At 42.4% G+C, this 19,516-nt stretch overlaps 2 protein-coding genes across 6 annotated transcripts in view; one reads left to right on the top strand and one right to left on the bottom strand.

Moving 5' to 3' along the window:
- Nucleotides 1–1,451, top strand: part of BCAR3 (BCAR3 adaptor protein, NSP family member) — a 112,799-nt gene extending 111,348 nt beyond the window's left edge. For both annotated transcript variants that reach the window (XM_073643218.1, XM_073643219.1), the window contains one exon: nucleotides 177–1,451. In XM_073643218.1, coding sequence (XP_073499319.1) covers nucleotides 177–343 — 167 coding nt within the window. In that variant the 3' untranslated portion in view covers nucleotides 344–1,451. The remainder of the gene's footprint in view (nucleotides 1–176) is intronic.
- Nucleotides 1,452–10,750: 9,299 nt separating this feature from the next.
- Nucleotides 10,751–19,516, bottom strand: part of FNBP1L (formin binding protein 1 like) — a 142,216-nt gene continuing 133,450 nt past the window's right edge. For 3 of the 4 annotated variants that reach the window (XM_073643213.1, XM_073643215.1, XM_073643217.1), the window contains 2 exons: nucleotides 19,219–19,364; nucleotides 13,222–15,801 (listed from right to left, as the gene is read on the bottom strand). In XM_073643213.1, the coding sequence (XP_073499314.1) occupies nucleotides 15,623–15,801; nucleotides 19,219–19,364 (325 nt within the window). In that variant the 3' untranslated portion in view covers nucleotides 13,222–15,622. Of the gene's footprint in view, nucleotides 12,603–13,221; nucleotides 15,802–19,218; nucleotides 19,365–19,516 lie in introns of those variants that run through there. The other variant, XM_073643214.1, reaches the window with a different exon arrangement.

Genomic DNA, 19,516 nt, shown 5'->3' with positions numbered 1-19,516 from the left:
TGATTATCTGACAGAATTGCAGGGGTGCCAATACTTTTGGCCAGCACTGTACACTTAAAACTAGAATATGATCATTACGATGGATAACTGACTTTTTGCTAGAACGAACCTGTGTGCAATTTTAGTTTACAAATTATTTTTGTTCTTCAATTATTAACTGTTCTTTTCCATTTTAGGATTTAAGCCAGATGAAGAGATGAGCGAAGTGTTCAAGACAGAATTTCAAATGAGACTTTTATGGGGAAGCAAAGGAGCCCAAGTCAACCAGGCTGAAAGATACCAAAAATTCAGCCAGATCTTAACAGCCTTGTCCCGAAAATTAGAACCACCACCATCATCTTGAAACAAAACTGCGTCCGATGTGTGCTGTATAAAGTAGAGACTGATTTCAGACGTTAGCATTTTGAGCTGTTTTTTTGGAACGGCTTGCTGTATATGTATATTTTGTCTTTTTGTTTTTAAAGAAACCTATAACAGCAAATTATTTATTTAATATTACTATCACTTTGATCTCCGCTACTAATTGTGTAGTAGCATGGTGGACAATTGTAGTTTTTACCGTAAATGCATAATAGTTATAAAAACATATCAAATTCTCACTTTTCACAACAACCAATTAGTCTTTTTAAAAAAATGCAGAAGGCCCAAAAGTGCACATTATTCGTGGATGAAATCAGTTCTGTAAATATAATGGTCATTAACATACATGTCACCCAGACGAGCCAAAATGAAACCATGGCGAATAATGAAATGTTTTGATTTTTATTCCATGAAAATATTCATCAACAAATGCATTTAAGAAAAAAAAAAATATGCACGGGAAACAAAACTAATGCACTGGGACAAAATAAAACCATTATTAAGACCACTCTCTGAATTATTCACAAGTATGTACCTAGATTAGATGGTTGGTGGGCTCTGCCGAAAGCAGCTGGTCTGGACAACTTTACTGCAATGCGCAAAAGGACCAAGCAAAACACTGATACCCAGCGGATTTGACTAGCTAAAATCTCCAGCAGAATATAATAGTAGGCATGCAGATGTAGGTTTTCATAAGTTTGTTTGCACAGAAATTGACCAGTGATGAGTATTTTAAAACTCACAACATCTCAATTTCTTTTGCTAATTTCACAGAGTATCCAACAACACCGGAGCTACTGCAACCCCTCAACCTACTGTCTCCGCCCGATTCCTGTAGAATGTAAGCCCACAAGGGCAGGGTCCTCTTCCCTCCGTACCGTTCTATCATTGTTTACTGTAAGTGATATCTGTATTTGGTATGTAACCCCTCCTTATGTACAGCACCATAGAATCAATGGTGCTATATAAATTAATAATAATAATAATAATAATAATGTAGCAGGCTGAAATCTGCAGCAATTCCAAACCTAAGTAAGATAACTTAGCATTTCCAGTGATCCTCAAGTAATAAAGGTGAACGTTCCTTTTAACGTATTCCCTATTTATATTAAGAATTAACTTTTAAAGACAGAAAAAAGCAGCTTCTGGCCGCCCCGATTGAGTAGAATCCAGCTGCTTGTTGTCTTACCTAAAAAAGGAAACCAATCTTAAGTATTTGTTTGATTAAATACGTCCATTTGGTTTGGGTACTTCCACGGCCCAGAGTATTGAAAAGACTACAGTGGAAGCAGCCGCACATTACATACAGAAAAACCCTTGGTTGTGTAATAAATGCACACATTTCTATTCAAGACGATACTGCATTGGTTAGATTAATTAAGTTGTTTTTTTGTGGAAGCCGAACCAATAGGCTCAAATTAATTCTGCTCATATTAATACAATTAGGCTATGTGCCCACGTAGCGTTTTTGTGGCTGCGAAAACGCTTGTAAAACAGTCTGCCATGCAAAGCAATGTGAATTTGGATGTGCTGTGCACATGATGAGCTAATTTGCGTTCCGAATTCGCATTGCGTTGCAAAACGCAGCATGACCATTTCTACCGCGATTATGCTGCAAATTCGCAGCCATTGAAACGCAGCAAACCCGCAGGTATATGTGGATTTGCGGTGTTTCAATTAAATTCAATGGCCGCGAATTTGCAGCGTAATCGCGATGCGTGTGGTACCCGGGATGAAGAGGAGACTACAACTCCTCTTCATCCCGGCTACCACACGGTGAAAAAAAGAAATAAAGTTAAAAATAAAAAAAAACCTGTATACTCACCTCTCTGGCGGCCCCCGGGTCTGCTCCCGGCCACGTCCTCTCTCCTTGGCGTCCCGCGATGTACTGTCAGGACCTGCGGTGACGTCATTTAGTCACCTGATGGTCACGCGACCATCAGCTGACTAAATGACGTCACCGCAGGTCCTGACCGTACATCGCGGGACGCCGTCCGGGAGCAGAGTGGAGGAGACCGGAGAGGTGAGTATACAGGTCTTTATTTTTTTTATTTTTAACATTTTAATTTTTTTTTTTTTTACTATAGATGCTGCATTTAAAGCATCAGTTGTTCACATTATAAATCCATGCCGGTTGCAGGGATTTATATTGTGTGACCAACTTGTCAAGCACTTTCCAAGTGATGCTCAAAGTCACTTGGAAAACTGCTTGAAAAAACGCTTCTCTCTGGCAGAAAAAACGCATGTAAACCTGCATGCGTTTTTTTCTGCCAGAGAGAGGCAAAAATGCTCTGCATCAAATCTGCTACATGGGCACATAGCCTTAATGTAAAAAAATAATAATATACAACTTAATATTGAGCACAATTAAGTATGCGGACATACACTGTATATAGGGTGAGTCCCCAGATACAGCACGAGGCCGCACGGCGACACGCACATATACGGATTGCAGAAATGTACACACACACACAAACATATACAGACCTATACAAAGACACATACAGGCAAAAACATATTTGAAACACAAAAATACATATAAACAGACATATCACACATATATAACACAATGATATTTGCATACACAGACACACACACACACACACACACACACACACACACACACACACACACACACACACACACACACACAGCACTCACCACCCCCATGCTCGGCTCCCGTCGTCCAGCTCCTCTCCGGTGGGACGTAGCAGTACTGGGCGCACTGCGTGACGTCACGTTAGCAGACACTGCTGCGCACAGGGCCGTCCGTGTCTGCTAGCCGTGGTGAGGCTGGGCAGCACATAAGTAAGGTTACAGGTGCAGTGCTGGCCCAACTGAAGAAGAAGCAGGGCCCTGCAGCGCAGCTGCAGGGGGAGTGGCCCGGGGGCTCTCCGGCCCAGCCCGCCGACCGGGATATGTGTGCTGCATTGGCGCCACACGTTATAATGAGGGCAGTCTGGCCATGGGCCCCCCCGAAGCCCAGATTGCCCTACTTATATGTTTTAAGTCAGAAGCAGCACCACATCTAACTATCTACATGATACAAATATAAAAAAAAAATCACATTGATTGACATTTTGCATTACCTTATGACTTTAAAAAGGGAATCTGTCAGCAAGTTTTTTGCTAATCAATCTCATAGCAGAATGATGTAGACGCAGAGACCCTGATTTAAGCGATGCATCACTTGCTGGGCTGTGTTTGTTTCAATAAAAAATGAGTTTTATCAGCAGGAGATTATCGCTACAGGACTAGGCGTCATGTGTCTCCTAGTCAACTGCTGTGTATTACCCCGCCCACACAACTGATTGGCAGCTGTCAATACACAGCAGCCAATCAGTGGTGTGGGCGGGGTTATACACAGCTCAGCATTCCGAGCTCTGCTAGATCTGCAGCAATGAAAACTGATCATTTACAAAGTGATACATTGCTGGAATTAGGGTCTCTGCCCCTACATCATGCTGCTGTCGGATTACACAGCGAAACCTGCTGACAGATTCCCATTAATTACTAGCCAAGGCTCAGATCTTTGGATGATACATTTTTTCAATATTAACTTTCCAACATTAGCAGGTTCAATATTCTTGAAATATTTAGAGCACATGATATGTTGTAAACACACGAAAAAAGAAATCTCAGAAGTAGGACCCACACGTCAGGCATTTATGGAATAACTCACTGGAATACCCATTTAAATGAAGACACCCTGCTAAAGGGAGCTTTATATATATGCATAATTAAAAGTACCCAACCGATTATTCTTGACAGATTTACTCAATGGCACAATATGGAATATTCACATGTATAAAATACAGTATTTTTTGTGCTCCTCTTCCATGCTTGGACAGCCACACGCAACCAGAAACCCATCCACGTGGCAAATAGATGCACAATTTTTAAAGTAATGCTCCAATATAAGCTGCAAAATCATGAGGCCATCAGACACTAAATGCACACAATTTTGGGCCACATGGTGCCCAAAACCTAGGAGGTTACAATGAGCAGCAAGGAAACTTTCTCTTAAAAGTACACAAGGCACAATCTAGCACAGAGGTGCACAACATGTTTTGGTCCAAGGGCCACATTGCCATACTGAACCAATCCCAAAGGCCGCATAAAAATTTAAAGGGGTACTTTACATGAATACATCACTAAAACCACCGTCAGTACATCAATACATCACCAGAACAAAGTTTTCCGTATTCAAGGAAGATTTGGAGAGTCTGTGAGAGACATGCAGAAGTAACACAAGCACATGAGACAGGAAGTGTTGTGCTCCAGAAGCATCCAACAACTAGATGGGTTAACACAGTCACAGGAGAAGGGGGGTGTTTTAGCCCAGAGGGGTTGTGAGGAAGTTGTTTACTGTCTGGCTGGAGCCTAAGAGAAAGGTGGTGTGTGTGTTCTGTATCTCACAAAAGCGCCCCTGCAAGTGAAAAGGATTCAAGTCAGGAGTGAAGCTAAGCACATGTCAGGTAGAGTTCCTGAACCTAGCAGTGCAGAGTATTTTCAGGCAGAAAGATAAGGACTGGAAGAAATGGTGTCACAGGGATCATCTCCCTCAGCAAACCCTCCCCCCTCCTCCAGCTCACTGTGCTGTAAAGAATGCTGTGTTCCTAAAAGTGCCTTTGCATTAGATCTGTGCTGTCCTGTACTACTGGGAAGACTATGAACTGCTGTGCTGCTAAGGAAACTGTACTGTTTGTCACTGGAGCCTGTTGCTCATAAGACTTAACTTGCACTGGCTGTGCGGCTTCTTATTAAATGCTACTGTTCTACCGTTTATGAGGACTCTTGTCAAGTGTGTCTGGTCAGCAAGTGAAACAACCTACGTGTCTGTGCCTGAGGGTCAATACCCCTGTGTCCCTGAGAGAAGCACATAGTCTATGGTCGCCCTGGGTAACGGTTCCCCCGGGATTCCAAAGAATTCATGTAACCTGATCGTCGCTATCTGAACCTAGCGGCGTGCGTGTAACATATGCTCCAAAAAAAACCACAGTATGAATACACACCAACTTAAAAAGAGTTTTGTACTAGAAACGCTCCAAACCCTTCTCATAATCTAAAATCTCTTAAGTTTTGAAGATTTTTAAAATTTTAACATAGCCATGAAGCACAATATGGATAGCTACGGGTTCTAGATCAGAACCACTGTCAGCACATGTATGCGGGGCCAGAACCACCGTCAGTACATGTATGCAGCGCCAGAACCACCATCAGTACATGAATGCAGCATCAGAACCACCATCAGTACATGAATAAAAAACCAAGCAATGTGAACTGAGGTCCAAGATGGTACACATGCAAGAAATAGGAGCAAGTTCACACTAGCAAAAAGAAGCAAAACCTACAAAAGACAAAAAATATCTCATACCCTACCATCATTATATATAAATGTAGAGCAAAGTTGCATATGAAATATAGGGTACTTGGTGAACTATTTTTGATCAAAAAAAGTATACAAGCCGTCCCACCAGCGACAAGGTGACCCTAAATTGGGACGGTCCTACACTGTCTATATTAAAAACCTTACTGTATATCAAAGTTGAAGTAATGCATATAAAAGGGTAGACAAATACAGTTATATGAAAAAGTTTGGGCACCCCTTTTAATCTTAAGCTTAATGTTTTATAAAAATTGGTGTTTTGGCAACAGCTATTTCAGTTTGATATATTTAATAACTGTTGGACACCGTAACGTTTCTGCCTTGAAATGAGGTTTATTGTACTAACAGAAAATGTGCAATCTGCATTCAAACAAAATTTGACAGGTGCATAAGTATGGGCACCTCACCAGAAAAGTGACATTAATATTTAGTAGATCCTCCTTTTGCAAAAATAACAGCCTCTAGTCGCTTCCTGTAGCTTTTAATGAGTTCCTGGATCCTGGATGAAGGTATTTTTGACCATTCCTCTTTATAAAACAATTCCAGTTCAGTTAAGTTTGATGGTCGCCGAGCATGGACATCCCTCTTCAAATGATCCCACAGATGTTCAATGATATTCAGGCCTGGGGACTGGGATGGCCATTCCAGAACATTGTAATTGTTCCTCTGCATGAATGCCTGAGTAGATTTGGAGCGTTGTTTTGGATCATTGTCTTGCTGAAAGATCCATCCCCTGCGTAACTTCAACTTTATCACTGATTCTTGAACATTATTGTCAAGAATCTGCTGATACTGAGTGGAATCCATGTGTCCCTCAACTTTAAGAAGATTCCCGGTGCCGGCATTGGCCACACAGCCCCAAAGCATGTTGGAACCTCCACCAAATTTTACTGTGTGTAGCAAGTGTTTTTCTTGGAATGCTGTGTTTTTTTGCCGCCATGCATAACGCCTTTTTGTATGACCAAACAATTCAATCTTGGTTTCATCAGTCCACAGGACCTTCTTCCAAAAAGAAATTGGCTTCTCCAAATGTGCATTTGCATACCTCAGCCAACTCTGTTTGTGGCGTGCTTGCAGAAACGGCTTCTTTCGCATCACTCTCCCATACAGCTTCTCCTTGTGCAAAGTGCGTTGTATAGTTGACCGATGCACAGTGACACCATCTGCAGCAAGTTGATGCTGCAGCTCTCTGGAGGTGGTCTGAGGATTGTCCTTGACTGATCTCACCATTCTTCTTCTCTGCCTTTCTGATGTTTTTCTTGGCCTGCCACTTCTGGCCTTAACCAGAACTGTCCCTGTGTTCTTCCATTTCCTTACTATGTTCCTCACAGTGGAAACTGACAGGTTAAATCTCTGAGACAGCTTTTTGTATCCTTCCCCTGAACAACTATGTTGAATAATCTTTGTTTTCAGATCATTTGACAGTTGTTTTGAGGAGCCCATGATGCCACCCTTCAGAGGAGATTCAAACAGGAGAACAACTTGCAAGTGGCCACTTTAAGTAGCTTTTCTCATGATTGCATACACCTGGCTATGAAGTTCAAAGCTCAATGAGGTTACAAAACCAAAAAAAGTGCTTTAGTAAGTCAGTAAAAAGTAGGTAGGAGTATTTAAAACAAGAAAATGATAAGGGTGCCCATACTTATGCACCTGTCAAATTTAGTTTGAATGCAGATTGCACATTTTCTGTTAGTACAATAAATCTCATTTCAAGGCAGAAACATTACTGTGTCCACCAGTTATTACATATATCAAACTGAAATAGCTGTTGCAAAAACACCAATTTTAAGAAACATTAAGCTTAAGATTAATAGGGGTGCCCAAACTTTTTCATATAACTGTAGAACCGGGTCCCAATATCAGACCACCCAAGCCCGTGGTAAGCTACATATATACTAACCAGCTCAACAAGGGGGATGCCACACCCTTAATTTGCACATAATGCAAATAAGACAAAAAAACAAGCAATGTGAACTGAGGTCCAAGATAGTACACATGCAAGAAATAGGAGCATGTTCACACTAGCAAAAAGAAGCAAAACCACGAGCTTGGGTGGTCTGATATTGGGACCCGGTTCTATTTGTCTACCCTTTTATATGCATTACTTCAACTTTGATATACAGTAAGGTTTTTAATATAGACAGTGTAGGACCGTCCCAATTTAGGGTCACCTTGTCGCTGGTGGGACGGCTTGTATACTTTTTTTGATCAAAAATAGTTCACCAATTACCCTATATTTCATATGCAACTTTGCTTTACATTTATATATAATGATGGTAGGGTATGAGATTTTTTGTCTTTTGTAGGTTTTGCTTCTTTTTGCTAGTGTGAACATGTTCCTATTTCTTGCATGTGTACCATCTTGGACCTCAGTTCACATTGCTTGTTTTTTTGTCTTGTTGCATTCTGTGCAAATTAAGGGTGTGCCATCCCCCTTGTTGAGCTGGTTAGTATATATGTAGCTTACCACGGGCTTGGGTGGTCTGATATTGGGACCCGGTTCTATTTGTCTACCCTTTTATATGCATTACTTCAACTTTGATATACAGTAAGGTTTTTAATATAGACAGTGTAGGACCGTCCCAATTTAGGGTCACCTTGTCGCTGGTAGGACGGCTTGTATACTTTTTTTTGATCAAAAATAGTTCACTAAGTACCCTATATTTCATATGCAACTTTGCTTTACATTTATATATAATGATGGTAGGGTATGAGATATTTTTTGTCTTTTGTAGGTTTTGCATCAGTACATGAATGCAGCACCAAGCTTAATACAGCGATCAATTGTCAGGTCAGCCCCATATATAATTGTATTGCTTGAACCTACAATTCCAGTATGTCCTTAACAATGTCCTTAACATTCGTGGTGGTTCCCTTCTACATAGCGTTTCTAAACATTTTTCTGTGGCGCATAAGGATCCTACTGACTTAAGGCTTAAAATTATTGATCAGATTGCTGAAACCATGACTGACCGCTTGGGTCGTTTAATTAATCGTGAGAGTTATTGGATTTTTAGATTGGGCACTCTGTCCCCTGAGGGCCTTAATTTAACAATTGAGAATGCGATTCATTAACCCTATTTCTCTCTTGGTTCTTATTCACGCATTACTAGTTTTTATTCATTTTTTATTTTTTTATTAATTTTATATTTTACTTATAATCCCAGCTTTTAGTACATCATGACACTATTGGGTATACTGTGGTATCTTTTATCCTCTTTTTTAACCTTTTGGTCTAATGTAGTTTTTATATTCATATTTATATGATATTCATTTCTTTTACTTCCTTTTTTTTTCTTCTTCCTGTTTTGTATTTCCTGTGTTGTCATAATTGTTAGTGTCCTTTGATTGGTGCATCTACCCTATATAATGGTTGCTCTTTCATTTGCTCTCTAATCTACCTGAAGAAGATAGCGTCTGCTATCGAAACGCGTCGTGGCGTTAGAGAGCGTACTAAACAATAAAAGGTTTGTGTGTTATAACCTAATCCCCTGTCTAGTTGTTCTAGCGCTTCCCTAACACCGCACAATTCCTTCTTTCTTGATTGCTGATCTCCCCTGTGGAGAGCGGTGGAAACTGCTCTGTTTACAAGTAGCTTACTACAGGACCAGCTGTGATGTCCTTGTGCAAAGCCCACTTCGGTCACTCGGTCCTGGTCATGTGACCGCTGAAGCAGACAGAAGCTCCCTACAACAGTTCCTGCAAAGCTGCGGTCATCATACAGACTCCCACCTGGAAGCGTTTTCCCTTGTTGTGCGGGGCTCCTTTGCACAACAGGACCAGGCGAGTGGTCACAACATCTCCCCCTTCATTCCCCCCCAAACCTCAGGCTCTTCACCATTGGCGCTCCAACTGCTTTTGTTTTCCAAAGAGATGCTGGGAGCTGTTACCAGCCATCATCAGACTGCCGACCATACAAGAACCACAGAACTGAAGAGACATAGTATCACAAATATATGTTTGCATCCAGGTATCTTATAAGTGACATCTTTTCTGATTAAAGTTGTTCTCATCCCTTTTGTATCAGTGTAGTACAGACGCAAAGATGAGATTTTACACCCAGAACACGTCTCTGCAGACTTTCCTCTTCTCAGATTTCAGCGGCACATCCTGACAAGGTGCCCTTAAAAATAAAAGTATCATTATACTGCCCCATAAATAAAAATATCTCCCATGCGGTGTCCCTGAATAAATAATTGCCTCTCACTGTGATTCCTGCACAATATACCCCCCACACACACTGCCTTTCTCCATAGTATCCCCCCCATACTACCCCTCTCCATATTGTTCCCCCAAATTGCACCTTTCCACAATATCTTCTCCACACTGTCTCTGCATAATGACCCCATTCACAACCCCCTAAATGCCCCATAATGTTCACATAGTGTCCTCCATTGCTCCATGTCACTCATTGACCCATAATGTCCTATATTGCAGCATAATGTCCCCATAGTGTCCTCCATTGCCTCATAATGTCCCTCATTGCTCCATAATGGTCCCTAGAAAGTAACACCAAGCACAAAGCAAACATTTCATCTTAGGCTCCTGGAGAGCTTACCGGTACCCACCTCGACCCCTGCGGCCAGGCGCCAGCAGTAGTAGGATAATGTCAGCAGCGTGCTGACATCATCACGCCGATGAACATTGGGGCTCGGACAGACTAGTGCTGCTCTGTCCCAGTCCCGGATCTAAAAGACACAAGTACATTTGAATTTAGGAAGGAGGGAGCGGCGTTTCCCGGGCAGCTCTGCAGGCCGCACAACATACTTCGGTGGGCCGCATGCGGCCCGCAGGCCATGTGTTGTGCAGGCCTGATCTTGTGTTCCAGAGACGACTGAAAACTCATTCAAGCACTCTAGCGGTATAGTGCCCAAAAGGACCAAATCCATTTGTCTTTCCCAACAGAGAAGGAAAGGAAAAAATAAATACAAATTATTATATGGCATGTGTATTGTAAATGAGGTGTTAAGCTGTGGTGTGAGAAGAACCTTACACAATACATAGTTTTAATAGTAATTTAGCAGTTTATTTAAACGCCAGAGGGCCAGTATTTAAGCTAAAAATATGCTTTGCTGGCTACTACATAAAAAAAAAAATCATACATTATTCTTAATACATCCAATAAAACATTAAGCCAGGTAGTGTTCTTTACACACACATTAATTCACAAATTTGGATAGAGACTAGTGATTAAAGTGGTCTCAGACACCTATATGTACATTATAAAACAGATCAGCAATACACCTGTTTATAAAAGAAAAGTGCACATAATTATTAAGTATTACTGTCATTTTTTATCAGGTTCATACAATAAAAAGATTGCCTGGCAATAGCTTTAACGTTGCAATAAAATGGACTGGTAACTTCCTAACCCCCCCCCAAAAAATACACTACAGTCCTAAAAACAATCAACAAAAATACAATGATCGCGTTACATGGTTTTGATTCTAGCTTGGTCTATGCAGAATACACAACCATAGAAAAAACACCTACGATGGCTGCGTCGGCGGCAGCTGTGGCACAGTAGACCTTCCCCAGTGTATGAAGGATCGGGTCAAACCGTCAATCACTGAAGAAGAGAAAAAGGGAGGATGCTAAAACCAGCTCTTCTCAAGCCCTATCCTCAGAAAACTAACTAGTCGTAAAAACCAGACACAATACAACTAGCCGCAAGGAACCAAAAGTTTATATATGGAATGGTCCACGTAACGAGTAAAATATGATCTTAAAAAGGTCATTCCCTGAGGACAGGATTATAAATCGTTGAGCCAAGCCAATTGATAACTATGGATTATTGATCTGGTAGCGATATGTTGGCAACGACCTCCTAGGCACTCCAGTTTAAGGCAGCGTCTGAATGGAAAGTAGTCAGGATAGGTCTACAGAACATTGAAGATCTTCTGTCTTTGGCCCGTTGCTCTGTGCCCCGCGCAGAATGATCTTCTGGATCACGGAACAAACTTTAAACCAGATTTCAGAAAGTTCTCTTGCCCAGGAATGGTGCAGGTGCAAGTAATACAAACACAAGGAAGGGGACTTGCGTCCAAAACAAAAACTGGAATGTAATAAGTTATTGGAAAGAATGGACAGTCGTAGCAGAAAAAACAAAAAACATGGGAGCGTTGGCTTGGAAATATTTAGTGATCGGTAGTTAAAAAAAAATATATAGTGGTTATGACAGGAAGGCAAACAGGCTGTGCAGACTGGAAGAAAAGGTGAGAAACATGTTTCATGCAAATCTAAAGGGTTAGGGTCGAGAATGTAGATGGCACAGGCAGACACCGGCAATAAGCCTCATGTGATACAAGGAGAAAGCAAAAACACTCTAGTGAATATCTGCAGAGCTGCATGAATGATGGAACCACTCGGGGCGATCAGGAAGGGTTTGGTAATCAGCAGAATTGTCAATTTAGGAAATAATCCAGGACGTTTGATCATTTGAAAGAAGGTGGAAACATTCAAACTATCACAGATCATCATCTTGTGGAGCGCCGGCGAGCACGTGATAGAGGAACGTTCCTACAAGAGCCATCAAGGTGCAGCAGGATACAACATTCACTAGTTTGTTTTCCAGTTTACGTCATTTTGTAAAATAAAAGGATGGAATGATGTGCAGTGACAATGAGGTGCGTTTCACGTTGCAAGCGGAAACAGCACCGGTCTTAAAAAAAAAAATAAAATAAAAAATCAGGGCGCCTGGAAGTTAGTGAATAACATGTATGTATCATGCGTTCATGCGTGTTGCTGCTCTCACATGTGTCCCCCGGCCTAAAAAAACCCCTCCCTTTAAAAGAAGCTGCATGTAAACGCCTTCCACATCTCGCCCAGATTCACAGACACCCTCTTCAGGAACCTGCAGTCCGAGAGGAAAAAACAGAGAAGAGGACAGTTATGAAGGCACTAAATAGGGCGATCGCAGACATTTATATTTATCGAAATATAAATCAAATACCGGAGAATTACTAGAGCGTAATATGTCGTATGAGATTACCATAACTGAAGTACGGGTGCAATGTATATATTCTACACACCGCTGCGGCTTCTCTGCGGCTATGAAGTTAAGTATTTTTATCATTACGTATAAAGTAATGGAAAACTCAAGCGATATACAATCAGTCATTAGGGGTCAGATCTATGGAACCAGCACAGAATGAAGAAGCGCAGGGGTCCACTCTACACAGTAGTCCCATTGAAGTGAATGGGGTCTGTGGAGCAGTACGAAGATAGTCCCTTTATTCCCACGATGGGTGGGGAACCCCAATCAAACATGATGGCATGTCCTAGCAACATTTCATCAGTTTATAAGATAAAAGTGCCCCTTTATTTAATATGATAAATTAATAATTTCACTTAAACTGCAACCTTCAGTTATGTCCATACAACATATTAATAAGTGCACCTATTTTTTTTTTTTTTTATCTGCTCAAGTCCAAAATTCTGTGCTCAATCATTTTACAGTGCATCTTTATATGGGTTTCAACGTTATTTTTCCACTACAAAGCTTCAAATCCTTTTTTTTTTTCACATTGACAAATGTTAAGAGGAACTTGTTCTTTTTAATATTTGTAAAATATTTGGAGACCATCAGAAGGCACATGAGTGAGGGTCACAGGTTGGAGACCCAATAGTTGCACAGGTTCCCTTCCAGAACATACAATTCTCTCTGCTTTCGGCCACCATTGGGGTCACTGAGGAGACGTACAGAGCCATAGGCCACAGTCTTCCTCGGTTAGTGACCGACGGCATCCATATTATAAATTTGCTGCCACTGTTGAAGCAGGGGATTTGGGGTTCTGTAACAGAAAGACATTAAAAGTAGCAATGAGAGCAAGTGCTCGTTACTTGAGTTTGCACAGAGTATCACGGGTGCCCAAGTGACATGTTCAGAGTCCGTTGGCGACATGTTTTGCGGCTGTTAGACAGCCACAAAATGTGGGGATTGCCTGACATACACAAGCAATCAACGCATGTTTTGTGGCTGTTTGGACTTGACCATGTCACTAGAGCACCCGCGATACTCTGTGCATACCCGAGCACCCAAGGCAAACTCAAGTAACGAGCACTTGCGCTCATCACTAATTAAAAGGGGTCATACAGTGAAAAGAAGTCCACAGGACAAGTGATAGCTTATTGATCGAGGGGTATGACTGCTTGAACAATCGTCAAAATGGGGCACTTATTAATGCAAGGGCGTATTCAGACGGTCCGCAATGCAAGGACTGGGCGGGTCTCCCGACCTGAGCGTGACAACGTCATAGAAATATATGAAGCAGTCACGCTCAGATCAGGAGATCTGCGGCCAGTCCGTCATTGCTGTCCAATATAGGACTGGGTTATAAGGAATACACCCTTAGAATTGGAGCTGCAGTGCGCAAGTTCGACAGCCGCTCCATTCAGTCCCTATGTGGCTACTAAATACTGCACTCTGCTTTTTCCATAGGCCACATAGAGAATGAAAGGAACAATGGTTGAGCTTCTGTCCTGCTACTCCATTTTATAAAGGGGATATAAGTGTCCTGTGGGGAAAAAAAAAGTCCTGTTCTGCCAATCGGTGCAGTTCCCAGCAGTCGGACCCCCCAACAATCAGCAAGTTATCACCTATCCTGCGTATAGATGATAACTTGTCTTCACTGGACAATCCAATTAACTCTTACAAGAATGCATAATGAAATTAGTCAGCAAGTCATTTTAGTACAGTCAGATAAAAAAAAACAACTAAAAACTAAATGATAGGTACACTTTTTAGACATTAATATGATCGTACCATCACTCAGTTAAGCAGCACATTAATCATAAGGAATCTGTGCCGTGACAGCAGAGATTGTGAAGTGTATCAAAGCAAAATTGTGCCGTCTAAGCGTTGATATTCTAATCTTTCCTACCGAATTTCAGCATGCAAATTAATTACCAAATCGTGCATCTGCCGTAGCTACCAACGTCACAACATGCTACTCACGTCTGTGATAATATCTTACCACACCATGGAGCCAAGCATCAAAATTAAATGCAAAACCAGACACGACATCCAAAAATTTCCTTAAGAAATTGGATTTATTGTATCGTGGTTAAATAGGTTTTTATTATTCAAAACATTTTGGCTTAGAGCAAAAGAAATAAAGCAAATATGCTGCAAAAACAAAAAAAGTCCAGGTACTCAAGGTATAGTGAACTTCCAGATTATCACAACTCAAAGTATAAGGCAACGGCCCCCCAGAATAAGACCTGCACCATAACAATGGTGGCTGGAGGACATAGGGACAAAGGAGCATCATTAAACCATAGATCTGCAACATTAGTAAACAGGTAATTTGGTCATACACTAATTGATAAAAACATGGCGTCCACCTTGACGTCCCTGTAGATAAAATTTATAAAAATTCTTGATATTTTGGCTCAGCATTTTATCCTTTTTATGAAAATAAATGTAAAATTAGGGGAGCAGGTAAAGTATGACATTCACTCGTCCCATACATATATAAATATACATCTAGAGAGGATATAAACATGATAAAAGGCATCTAAAGAGGATTCCACATAAAAGGACTGTGTATTAAAAGCTGGTTTTGGGGATAAGAAAATATAACACTTTCTGACTTTTCATAGTTTAACCCAAAAAAGATAAGAGAAGTAGAAAACATTCTGCAAAATATAATTCAATGTACAAATGTAACGCACATTGGGGCGTAAGGCAAAATGGAAGGGAACGGACTCCTCTCTCCAGGTGTGTCTTAGGTCAGTAAAACCTCAAAATATCCCACTGTGCCCAAAATCCACCAGGCACCAAAATTATCCTATTCGCATTCAAGTTTTATCTCCCGTTCTGCAAGACCTTTCGTCCATCTTGCTTTGACCAATCTCTGGTGTACTTGTAGTTTAGATATAGGTTACTGCACCTTTACTGTTTTTCTCTAGAGTAATATCTATGTATGACGTGGGCACGTAGCCTTCCTCTCCGTTCTGCCGTCTTGCTCTTGTCCAACCATCACCTTTGTCTTCTTCAATAATGTACATTACGTCTCCTTCTTTCATAGCCAGGGTGCCTTCATTATTACCTAATCGAGAGACGTAAAGAGGATTTATAAGTGAAACAATTCCCACTGATGCCTTTCTGAGAAATGAGCACAAAAAGTATAAATACAATACAAAGAGAAACACAAACTATAGACAAGAATCCCAAACAAGTCAGTGTTACTACCAGGATAGCTTACACTATAGCGCCCTCTAGAGGTATCTGGATGTAGTGTTACAAGTGCCCTGAGATCAAAACATTGCAGCCATCACAGCCTACAGTAACAGCCAAAATTACTCCACCCACATTGTAAATTAGGTTTATTAGCAAAATGTATAGACTTTGGCTGTTTGCAATAAACCAATGAAACAAGAATAATTTAATCTCTTCAACACAAGTGGTTTCTCCAAAATCAGCACAAAATGCCACTTTTACTGATATTGCAGTCTCAGAATTATTTCTGAAGAGCACATAATTGGAGATCAGTATGAAGCATAACTAATGAAATTATAGGAAACTGACCACTAGAAATGCTATTTACATGCAGATATAGGGTTAATTTGCAGGTAAATAGTGCTGCAACCCTGCCAAAGTGCAGCTACACAGAGAAAAATAAGTTTTAATCAGAGTAATTTCTGCAATCACCGGGACGGTGCAAGGGAGTGATTACGTCACCGCTCAGAATACTGGGAGCACCTCAATAATCACGCACTGGCACTTTAAGTGACAGTCTGCTGGCAGTGTGTTTGTGCAAAGAGGGAGCTGTCACTCAAAGTGCCGGGGTGTGATTACAGCCACACTCCCCTGCACCTGCCTGGCGGCTCGGAGACACAATCGCCCCTCTGCACCGGCCTGGCGGCTCGGAGACGCAATCGCCCCCCTGCACTGGCCTGGCGGCTCGGAGACGTAATCGCTCCCCTGCACCGGCCTGGCAGCTCGGAGACGCAATCGCCACCCCCCCCCGCACCGACCTGGCGGGTCGGAGTCGCAATCGCCCCCCTGCACCGGCCTGGCGGCTCAGAGACGCAATCGCCCCCCTGCACCGACCTGGTGGCTCGGAGACACAATCTCCCCCCTGCACCGGCCTGGCGGCTCGGAGACACAATCTCCCCCCTGCACCGGCCTGGCGGCTCGGAGACACAATCGCCCCCCTGCACCGGCCTGGCGGCTTGGAGACGCAATCGCCCCCCTGCACCGACCTGGCGGCTCGGAGACACAATCGCCCCCCTGCACCGGCCTGGCGGCTCGGAGACACAATCGCCCCCCTGCACCGGCCTGGCGGCTCGGAGACGCAATCGCCCCCCTGCACCGGCCTGGCGGCTCGGAGACACAATCGCCCCCCTGCACCGGCCTGGCGGCTCGGAGACACAATCGCCCCCCTGCACCGGCCTGGCGGCTCGGAGACGCAATCGCCCCCCTGCACCGGCCTGGCAGCTCGGAGACGCAATCGCCCCCCCCCCCCGCACCGGCCTGGCGCCTCGGAGACGCAATCGCCCCCCCCCGCACCGGCCTGGAGGCTCGGAGACGCAATCGCCCCCCTGCACCGGCCTGGCGGCTCGGAGACAGCAGTTACACAGAGATTACACAACAATTAAACCTTCATTTTCTTTCTGTAGTCACACTTCAATTCAGCTATACCTGCAGGGTAGACAGCATTTCTGGTCATGTCAGGTTCCCTTGAAAGCCTTAAGGCTTTCCTAGTTGCAACAGTTGTGCTTTAGCTAAAACACATCAAATACCTGGACTAGCTAGGTTTTTGTTGACTGATGTTTGATGGCATCTCAGAAATATGGCTAAGTCAAGAGAGTGGTCAAAAAAATTAAGAGAAGTGATCACTGCCTTGCACAAACAAGGGTATGAAAAGATACAAAGTCACTGAATATTCCTAGAGAAGCAAACCCCAAGTTCAAAAGGTAAAAAGGAACACTGGCTACACGACCTGGATGTGGCAGGAAGAGGAAGCCATCACCAAATTCCTATAAAGGTAGGTCAAAAACCATGAAATGGCTGCAAAAGACCTAGACCTGCAGCAAGATTTGTTGGCAGCTGGTACAAAGGTTTCAGTTTGCACAGTATGGAGCATACCAAACGCCCTAACTCTAAGCTATAAACATCTACATAAGCAAATCACAAGAAAAGTCGGCTCCAATATGTACAAAACCATATAAATAAGGCACTGAAGTTTTGGGATTCTGTTCTGTGAAGCAATGAAACAAAACTAGAACTATTTAGGCTTGTGGATCAGGAGGAAGAATGTAGTATATACCCTGCAAAGATCACCCTGCCCACAGTGAAGCATGGCAGAATCACAAAGATGCCTATAATGAAGCATGGCGGTGATGCCCTAGGGCTGCTTGCTTCATCTGGCACTGGAAACCTGCAGAGCGTGGTGGGCAAGATGGATTCAATTAAGTATCAGGAAATACTAAGAGAAAATGTGTGAGGAAGCTGAAGCTTGGGCATCATTGGACCTTCCAGCAGAACAAATATTACAAGCAAATATCAATGTCCACCAAGCCTCGATTTCAGAAGTCGTTCTGAAAGATTTAGGAGTGGCGGCTGAATAAAAGATATTTGGTGGGATTTGAAGGCAGCAGTTGTAGAATGCAAATGCAATAATATTGACCATGCCATGAGGAATAAGCAAAGATTCCTCATTGCTAGAACCAATATCTGGCTGTGCATCATGTTTACAGCAGGTCATAACAGCCAGAGAGGCTCTAGTAAGTACTAAAAATGCTTATCATGGAGGGACTGAATAATACGGAGACTGCAGCAGTCAGTAAAAAAGTAGCATTGTGTGGTGAAGTTGGAGAAAAAAACGTGGTTTATTATAATCATTTTGATTGCAACTATGAATTCAGAGGACGGTTATTTCCCCGCACGCCTGTGTTCTGTATGTAGAAAGCAGAGAGACTTTGGCAGTGGCTTATCATCCCGGAGAACAAAAGGAGCAAGGGTTGACACTTGACATGCCAGATTCGTCTCTCCATCAATATCTCTTGGGAGAGAGCTGAAAGTCATCAAACACACTAGATGGTCAATCAGTTCTGCTGAAGTTGGCAGGTCAGGACAACTTCGATGAGTATGGGAAGGCTTCAGCGAGAAGAAATGGCTTTCACACAACAGGAGTGAAAAACAAGGTTCCTTTTCTATCTTTCTTAATAAAAAAAAATACATTGCTACAAAGGTCGATTATACATAAAGAGCTAAAGTAGAGTGTTGCAGCAGCATTAATTTGTGATTCTGCACATATGGATGTTGCATGCAGTAGTGGATTAGACAGGGCTTAAATTCAATAGAGGAGTTTCACACAAGCAGGTACACTCTACCTATACATTACACAGCAATTAATCTGCAGGGATCCCTAGATAACATTCACCATAACCACCACATTTTCAGTACATATTTGTCATGTCTCAGAATGGCTGACACAGCTGGCAGGATACAATACACATACCATCAAACGGATAGATCGCTTTACAATGCCCAATGGCAGGGAGCGGGTCATCATCGTCAAACTCGTCATCAAATTCTGTATGAACTACAGGCTGAGGTTGGATTCTGCCTTCTTGAGTCGCATCTTCTGTGTAACTTCCTTCCGGACTGACAAGAGAGACACGGAAAACTATTAGGCTATGTTCACACTAGGCGTTTATTCAGCATTTTTTTTCTGCAGCAAAACCCGATCTCTTGGCAGGAAAGAAGCAGCATCAAAAATGCAGGTTTTGCGGTGTTTTTCAGGATCCCAAAGTTCA

This window comes from Phyllobates terribilis, unplaced genomic scaffold (assembly GCF_046119375.1).
Source record: "Phyllobates terribilis strain yellow unplaced genomic scaffold, ASM4611937v1 Scaffold_8__6_contigs__length_399053987, whole genome shotgun sequence".
Classification (NCBI taxonomy): Eukaryota; Metazoa; Chordata; class Amphibia; order Anura; family Dendrobatidae; genus Phyllobates; species Phyllobates terribilis.
This window is presented reverse-complemented; position numbering and strand designations above follow the sequence as displayed.